Here is a 9,269-nt window from a genome sequence, read left to right on the forward strand (position 1 = left end):
CATTTCTGAACCACTGGTGCTCAATTCAATATGGAGTCATTTTTCATAACTAAACACCAATGGTCCATAAAGTAGCATATATATATATATATATATATATATATATATATATATATATATATATATATATATATATATATATATGATATAGAGCACCAGTATTATGCTTGATATGCACAATGCAACTGTCTAAGACGTATGACACCTAGATACTCTCCCACAGCCATTTTCTTGTCATGGACATAAAAAAGCTGCTCTAAGTAAGTATGAATAAATGCCCACCTTAAATCTGGATATGGAAACAGAGGCCTCAGCAGCTGCTTTTATGCCATGCGGTATCATTTTGAGAGCTGAAGTCATTGCGTTAAACACTGTAACAACTGTGAAAGCCTACGAAAATAAGGGAAAAAAACAACATAGTAAGAGGGAGACAGGAGCATGCCCAAAGGAAGTCTAAAAAATCCACTCTCTAAAAGATCTTTTTTACAATAGAGGTGAGACAAAATTAGAACTGACAGATTAAGAGGACCCTGCCCAAAATCTTATAATCTAGATATAAAAACCTTAAAACAATGGTTTGTTTCTTTTATTATTGCCAGTAAAACATTATCTGAATGTCCATCAGACGAATCATATCACTACTGCATTTGTAATCCCATTTCAACAAGTTTTGTTTAACCACACATATTTACATACCTCTGATGCACTCAAACTATATCCAAGGGTTACATGGACTGTAAATGTACAAACACTCGCCACAACAGCCACAATTGGGGCTACCCCCGATGTAATACTTTGCACGTAACCAGCTTTTTCCAAGAAGTTTTTTTCATCATTTCTGATCCCTAACACAGAAAATAGAAGTAGTGAACAAGTGGGAAAATAGGTTTACATTCATTGGTACCATCGCCATTACATGCAAATCAATGGTAGAAGTTCATGATGCTGTGCAACCTTATTCCACAAAGGACGCAGAGCCTACATTTGATAAATATTGTGCTATAAAGACTGTGACAAATGAAACTCACCTTGAATGTTCTGGATAAAATAATTTTCCCATGCATACATTTTAATGAATCGAATACAATTTAGAATTTCATTCATTCTTCTCACTCTTCTATCTGTGATTACTATACATTTTGCCCTGAAATATGCAGTCAGCTTGGATGCCAGCATCTGAATGCAAATGACAAAGGAAGCTTGCATATTAGTGCCAGGTGATACTTTATTTTTTCACAATATACGGACAGTATCTGCAATAAAATTAAAAGCCTTATGGGAAGGAAGATAAACTTACCATGCATGGATAAAATAATATAAATACAGCAGAACCTATTAGCGCTGTTGGTCCAAGGAGAAAAGTTGTATAAATCACACCCAAGACAGCAACAACAGGACCTGCAGCCAACACACAGCCTATGGCAGCTACTTCATAGAGCCGATAACCATCATTTGAGCATAAGTTTACAAGCTGGAAGATAATAAAACACATTCCTAAAAATAAATTTATTTTATAGCTCTGTTGCACACTGATACCAGAAACAATATACAAGAATAAGAAAATTATTTACTTTAATGAAAATAAATAACCAATAACAAAACAATTTCAATCCAAAATCTGTTTAAATAAAGTTACTTATTGGAAAACGTGGAATAATTATTTTAAATGATTACCTCTCCAGCTGTAACATGCTTGGTTTCTTTTAGTTTCAGGATTTTTTGGAAAGCCATGCCTAGCGCAGCTGCCTTTAAGCGGATTCCTGTTCTATAGTTCATAGCCCAATTAAGAGAAAAAGACCAAGAGCGGATAAGTTCTGTTGAAAAAATACCAGTCACAAGCAGAATGCCATAAAGGAGGTTTGATTCCAGAGCTTGTGTGTGATCTAGGAGTGCCCGGACGAAAATGGCCTACGGAAAAGATTAAGGGACACCTTTAGCCTGATAATATATATTCTTAAATCATATATTTTACAAAATAACTTTAAATCTGGATTATGTGATCTGTGTTTACATAGCCTTGTGACAAGAGCTGCAATTTTTTTTTTTTTTTAAAGACTGACTATTATGACACAAGAGGCTATGGTTTGGACTTTTTTTTTTAAATACGTGACCAAAAAAAATGCATATTTTTTTATTTAAATCATAAACATTATCAAGTGTGTCAAAATATCTCTATCTCTATGTATGTATATTATGATTATAGCTTTTATTTTAGTCAGCTGAACACAGAGCGCAAACACATTCACTGTCATATTGATCGTGTACATATCTTGATTTATTTAACTAACAGACAGTACGTACTACATACTGTAAGAATGATGCCCACGGGGGGGCCAGCATGGGCTATAGTGGGCCCTGACTGTTGTGCGGAGGAGGGGTAGGCTTTTTTGGTGGGAATTTTGAGGGTGGAGTTGGGGGAAGATTATATAAGTGGCTGCTTTCCCGGGCTCAGGAACCATTCTTGTGGTTAGCTTACCTGGTTTTCTTTTGTTCGTTGGTTTGTGTCGTTTTGTCACAGTCTGTGGGGCGGCAGCTTGCCAGGTATCCAGGGGGTTAATGTGGTGGTGAGTGAATGGTTGGTAACATCTGGTGGGAGGTTCTTGGCTGTCAGTGCTGGGAACCTCAGGTCAGGGTGGGGGCATCTGGGTATGTCCCTTCCTTAAGTGGTATTTGGTTATGGTACCTGGATTACTTGGCAAGCTTGGTGTGTTTATTGTATATATTTACATGTTGGTGTTTTGAGTCATTGTCCTTGTTGATGCACCTATGTTTATTGTTTCAGGTTTTGGCGTGACAATGACTCTAATAAATAAAATTGGCTGTGGCCTTTTCTTATCCATATTTTATGGTGTGTGGTGTCATTATTGGGGTTAATGGGGAGTTAAGCCTAGCCTGGAAAATCGAAGCTACAACAGTCAACTATTTTGTACAAGTGTATAACAGACTCACCGGTCCGATGAAGTTTGCTACCATGGTAATAGTTAGACATAACAAAGACAGTAAGGATCTGGTGCGACAGAACTTCCACATCGCCAGGGCCAGAGAAGCTTTCATCCCATGTTTCTTCAGTTCTTCCTCCCATAGGCGCTGTAATCTGTTTTCCATAAAAAAAGAGTGCAATCATTTCTAATAAGCTCAGTTAAGATAAAAACCCATTAGGGGGTAAAGGGTAAAACCTTTATTATAGAAAGCATCCTTATAATGGGATCTGCGATGAAACTTGGAAGAGTCAACGGTACATATAGACCCATGCTTTGTAATACTTTTAATAAAAATATCAAAAAAGGTCTTAAAGGTAAGGTATGTATTTTTGCCGATGATACAAATGTCTGCATTCATGGTGGAACAAACCAAATTGCTCATTATATAAATAAATTAGAAGGATTACTGAGCATGTGGCAGGTGCAGTTTAATGTAGTTAAATGTAAAATAATGCAATTGGAAAGTAAAAAAAGCCAAGGACAGCTTTAACCTCTTGTCGACAATTGACGTGCCTGTCAGGTCATGACTTTAAACGGGTATCTACGATCGCTTTCTTCACCCAAACGGTGTTGCTGTAATTCCTCAATGTAGTTTATTTTTATGAGCAAATCCTACAATTAGCACTATATCTTCACAAAAAATTATTGCATGGAAAGAGTTAAAATACTGGCATGTTAAAGGCCCATGGGGTGCCTAGTTTTAAAAAATGTATGCTTTGATGAGGTAAATTGAATTGGCCCGGTTTAAAGATGTCCCAAAAATAGGACATGGGCATGGATTGACCAGATGTCCAAATTCCCCAAAAATACACACCTCTCAAAAGTTTGATGGGGTAAATTACACTGACTGGCTTCAAAGATGTCCCAAATAGCACATGGGGGCAGAATTACCAGATTTGGAAAAAATGCTACTTGTAATTATAACATGCAGAAAAAAGCAAAAATAAAACCATAAAAACATTGGGTATTTCTAAACTCAGTAGAATCAGTAAATAGTAGAATCTATTTAGCAATTTTTTTTCATTAGCTTTTATAGATGGGTAAAAGCACCACTTAAATGTAACAGCCATTGTTACGAAGGGTACAAAAAATAAAATCAGCCATTGTCACAAAGGGGTTAAAATCTGGGATTTGTATGTCAAATCAGCCATATATCTTGAAAAAAGAATCATCATTTTCGTTTCAAATGTTGCAGTATATTTGCATGGTAGGGTTGCAATAAATTTTCAGTTATCCAGTAGTTACCCATACAAACTGCCACTGCAATTACTGCAGCGCAGACACTTTTAAAAGCAAATGATTTTATTTTCCAGATATAAAACTGATTTGACATACAAATCCTAGGATCTAAAGCTGTCCTTGGCTCTTTTTTCTTTAAAGGAATAAATGATTTGGGGAACAGAGGATTATGAAGTACAATTATTGTTAGTTCACATGCATTATTACTGAGAAAATGAGTTTGATCATTGTCCAAATATTTTTGCAGTACTGTTGCAAAGACAACTTCTTTCTGGGAGTGTTGTTGCAGATGAAAAGCACAGAGTAGCGGCAAAATGCCAAGCCCATGCTGCTTTTCCGTTTATTAGAATAGTCTGTTAACATAAGGGAGTAAGATAACATTTGACAAATGTAGCAGTTATTTTGTGTCACCAACATCCATGACTTTTCTGATCAATAAGATATTACAATCTATGCTGCAGTATATGGCTGGAACTTCACTTGGTTTAAATAATGGTTTAAATAATGTTCTACAGGTGCAGGGTTAAATATTGAATGTGATTATCAAAAAGGAAAAGAAAAACGTGACCCTGACATATTTGCATACTGATAGCTTTGAGCTGAACTTTCCTTTTTTTATATAATATGATTTTAGCATTATTCTGCAAGCAGATCAATAATTTATGTTTGTTTTTATCTGTGTTTTCTACTAAATGCATGGTGTTTATAGGAAACTAGTAATAAATACACACTATTAATTGAAGGACAGAAGTCGCTTTGCTTGAGTCAATATCGTAACAGCTAAATCCTAGAATGCTGTCCTCTTCACATATGTTGGTCATAAATGTGTGGACTATGAAACGTAAACAATATTTAAAGAAATAGCCCATGCAATGTACTAGCGGAACTATAACACAGGGTCTCAGAATTAAAGGCTCTGTCAGATGTTTGACATTACCATGTACAAATAAACATCTATAGCAGTGAATAATTAATTTATATATGGTGGCATGAGGTAAGCCATGGCGTACCCAGAGCCTGATCTCAGGAGGGACACTGAAACACTTACACTAATATACACCCTAATACTTACACCAACACATACTAACATACCCAATCACACTAACATACCCACATACTAAGACACACTGTAACCATACACAAAAACTCACATTAACATATCAGCTCACACTAATACACATGCACACAGACACTCACACTACTCACTCATACCCAGAAGCTTAGTGCTATTTTTTGGGGCAATCTACATCCACCTTCTGTGCATATTCCGCCCAAGCCTACTTTAAGGAGAAACCCCCACCAAATAGTTTTTCTCTGGACCTCATACTTGAACTTGCCCTTTTACTGACAAAAACACAAGTTCACCATCTTCACCCCTTGTGTCTGAAACTGCAGTAGCATCTCTTTACTATGTCTGAATTCTAAGAAATTAAGAAAACAGCTGAAAACTATGGAGGATATGGAGATGCTGCTGCACGAGGTGCGGATGGTGAAAAAAAAAATGGTTTCAGGACCAGAAATTTTGTTGAAACTGGCTTCATACAGTCTGTCTGTAACTGAATTTGGAAGGTCACAAGAAGCCTCCAGGCACACCCTCTCCTCCAATTGGGGGGACAGGGGAGAGGCTCTCACCAAGAGGTTAGAATCATGCAGACAGATTTGTGTAGAAAGCGAAGAGTTTCTCCGAATCTGTGCGCAATATTCTAGCCTCTCGGAGTACTTCCGCAAAAGACAAGAGTCATGGGAACCGCTTTTTTTTCAGAAGTGCTCGGGAGCCCGGGTTTACAGAGATGAGGACAAAGAATGAAGACACAGGCAGAGTTAGACGAAGAGAGAAGACAAAAGAGCAATAAGAGGCAAGAGAAGAAGCTGAACTGCTGGAAGGAGACAGAGACACGGAAAGGGTCGAAGGAGAGTGTGAGAGAGGGTGCATGAGAATATGAGAGACTGTAAGAAAGTGAATGAGGGTGAATGACAAAAAATTGAATTTCCAAGTGGAAAAAGCCCTCCGAATTTCGTACGAAAGGACAGGTCAGGAAATGATATCAAAAATGTCTGAATCGTTTTTCATACATTTGTACAAGTCTGATCAGTAATAACTAAATAAGTAAATAAATGTCTTGCGTTGTGTGTATTGCAATAGAACAATGTACTTGAAGGTCCCAATAATCTCAAATAACTACCTTTGGCTGTTCACTTCAGACAGCTCTTGAGAAGGCAGACCCCATAGGTCACTGAATGCAAGCTCTGATTGTTTGTAAGCCTTCCTTACGAGTGGGGTAATCCAGTTCAGGGTTGTGAAGCAGAAAAGGCCAGCATTATCAATTGGATGAGGATGTCTATAAAAAGAGGGTAAAAAGAGTTTTGCTCAGCATCAGTCTGCACAAGAAGGAGAGCTTAGAGTAGCCTTCCCTGGGAAGTTGCAGGTGACGTATTCACAAAATTATGGTAATATTGTAACGTAACAAGATAGATATATATATAATTTTTGTTTATCATACATGTGTTACATGAGTTGGATTTAATTTTCTAATGAATGTTATTTCTGTCATACACACAAACCTTGTATTATATAGCAAATATATATTTTTTGTATATTTTATGTTACTCAAGCTTTGTGAAAATAATTCCATTTTTTTTTCTGCCAGTGGAAAAAGGAATATATTTTGTTTGTTTTTACTGCTTCGCTTTGGCTTTCACATGATGACTCTTAGTTTGCTAGTTGCCCAATATCTATACTTTCTCAACCAGCAGAAAAGGTAAACCAGATTCTTCCAGGGTATAAAGAAGGATGTTAGAGTTAAGATATTTAACTTTCCTGCTAGCTCCCTAGCTTAGGGAATGTATCATAGCCCCTGGCTCATAAATGACCCAACCAACAACCTCTTTTGTGCCAAACACATGTATATCTAATTTTACAAAGGCTTGTATATCCTCATCATATATGTTGTCTGGGTAGGCAAGAAAGATAATAAAGAAGTTGGGTATGTTGGTGAATTAAATGTCTTAAAATTAGTCGGAATAGGTTTGACGTTTACAAGGTCATGTATGTAAATAATACAAAACACAGAAAAGGTAGTGAACTAGGTAAGGTCCTCAAGAACTACCATGGATGTGACACAGACAAATCTCTGACACAGAACTCTCACCTGTTTCTGTATATCATCTTGTTATGTTATATACTAATTGTTATGCCCTGTCTACCCTTTGTACAGCGCTGCGGAATGTGATGGCACTATATAAAATATTAAATAATCATAATAACTTCAACTTGAATGAAAATCCTACATAACAATCATACACATATAAGGTGTTTCCAAACTCAAGATAAATAATAAAATATATTTTGTTTTATATTTGTAAAGTTTATCATTTATAGAATAAATATCAAAATATGAATCTACTCCCTTGCGATATCCCGTCTCTATTATTGCGACTCCCTACTAACTGGTCTCCCCTTCTCCCACCTTTTCCCACTCCAATCTGTCCTCCACATTGCGGCTAGATGAAACTTTCTTTGTCATTGTTCCTCATCTGCTGTTCCAGTATGCCAACCACTCTACTGGCTCCCCATACCCTCCAGACCCCTGACCTACAGAGCCCTTAACACTGCACCCGCACACACATCTCTACGCTCTTATCTAAATATACCCTCAACTTCCCTATTTGTTCCACTCATGACCTGAATGTCTCTTACATCTCCTATATTCAGGATTTCACCCGTGCTGGAATTCCTTACCTTGTTATGTCAGACTTTCTCTCTTGTACGCAAATTTCCCACCTTTTTCTATCCTTCTAACATTCAGCCAGCATCCTATCCAAGCCAATCTGAATGACCAACAACCTCTACAGGTCATCCTAACTCGATGGACACATCCAAGCCGTCCTCTCCTACTGTTTCACCTCCCCTCAACCACCGACTAGATTGTAACCTCACAAGAGCAGCAGCTTCTCCTTTTGCACCAGTTTGTTATTGTGTGTGATTTGAAATTATTTTACTGACTCTGATTGTAACAATGCTATAGAATCTGATGGCGCTATATAAATAAATGTAATGTAAATATATTGTGTTAAAGAGAGCCCTTGTAGTCCTAAAAAAACATTCTATAATCTGTATGTGCAAGGTAAATGTGAAAGTGAGGAATTATGGTTAAACAAAGAATTAGCAAACATACTGAAATTGGCTTGTTCTTGAGGGGTTAAAAACACTGCTGCCCTGAATGATGCATTTGTTATAACCATCTATGACTAAAGGTTACCTGTGTGCGCCAGTGTTTCCTCATTGTTAGCAATGCTGATAACTCTGTTTAGTCTTGCTTTACTGTGCATGTAAATCCATGGCTGTGACATTTCTAACAAAATACTGTTGGCAATGCCTTAACCAATACTGCCCATAAAAAACATACCCATCATGTTAAAAAAAGCACAAATTTAATGACAAAATAATGTTAGACATATATTCTTTTCAGCTTAAAATGTACTGAATGCAGCAGTTACCTGTGAGTGGTTCTGATCGGTTTCAAAAGGGGCAAGCTGTTTCTATATCTGCCCGTTTTCTCCATGATGTTCAACAACGTCTTGGACAAAATGTTAAATAGAAGAGTTACAGGCATGTCACAAAAAATCCATTCTGTACCGGTAATGAGTGTAATGTTTATAGCAAGGTGTTTGTATGGGATCTTGGACCTTTCGTCAGCCTGAGCTCATATATTCACCTGTACATCAATAGACAATGGCATGAATCTCGTAATAGACAATGGCATGACCCATACTCATTTACAAAACTGTGAATGCTAAAAAGGGAAAATATTATTCAAAATATGCTAAGTTAGACCAATGTTTAAATAGGCTGAGCTATGAAATGCTGGTTCACGTGGAGTAAAATACATTGTAGAGGTAACAGAAGTAGTAGTAATAATAATCACATGAAGGCAAGCGAGTGGCAAAATTGTGGGCAGTAAAACATTTTTACTACCAGCTGTAAGCTCCCAAATGTCCTACCGTTCCCAGCACTTCAACGTGAGCAGGGCTGACTGGCTGTTCACTGAG

General features: G+C 37.1%; 1 protein-coding gene across 1 annotated transcript in view; it reads right to left on the reverse strand.

The window, feature by feature from the left end:
• The window catches only part of LOC149289200 (ATP-binding cassette sub-family C member 5-like), a 31,869-nt gene extending 23,087 nt beyond the window's left edge, over positions 1 to 8,782 (reverse strand). Inside the window, exons 1-8 of the mRNA XM_089490866.1 lie at positions 8,718 to 8,782; positions 6,404 to 6,559; positions 2,950 to 3,094; positions 1,675 to 1,908; positions 1,298 to 1,471; positions 1,029 to 1,176; positions 697 to 845; positions 283 to 390 (exon numbers count right to left, since the gene is read on the reverse strand). Of these exons, the coding sequence (XP_089346992.1) occupies positions 283 to 390; positions 697 to 845; positions 1,029 to 1,176; positions 1,298 to 1,471; positions 1,675 to 1,908; positions 2,950 to 3,094; positions 6,404 to 6,559; positions 8,718 to 8,782 (1,179 nt within the window). The remainder of the gene's footprint in view (positions 1 to 282; positions 391 to 696; positions 846 to 1,028; positions 1,177 to 1,297; positions 1,472 to 1,674; positions 1,909 to 2,949; positions 3,095 to 6,403; positions 6,560 to 8,717) is intronic.
• Between the last annotated feature and the right edge of the window lie 487 nt (positions 8,783 to 9,269).

Source organism: Sceloporus occidentalis, unplaced genomic scaffold (assembly GCF_023333645.1).
Source record: "Sceloporus occidentalis isolate IW3139 unplaced genomic scaffold, rSceOcc1.0.p SCAF_47, whole genome shotgun sequence".
NCBI lineage: Eukaryota > Metazoa > Chordata > Lepidosauria > Squamata > Phrynosomatidae > Sceloporus > Sceloporus occidentalis.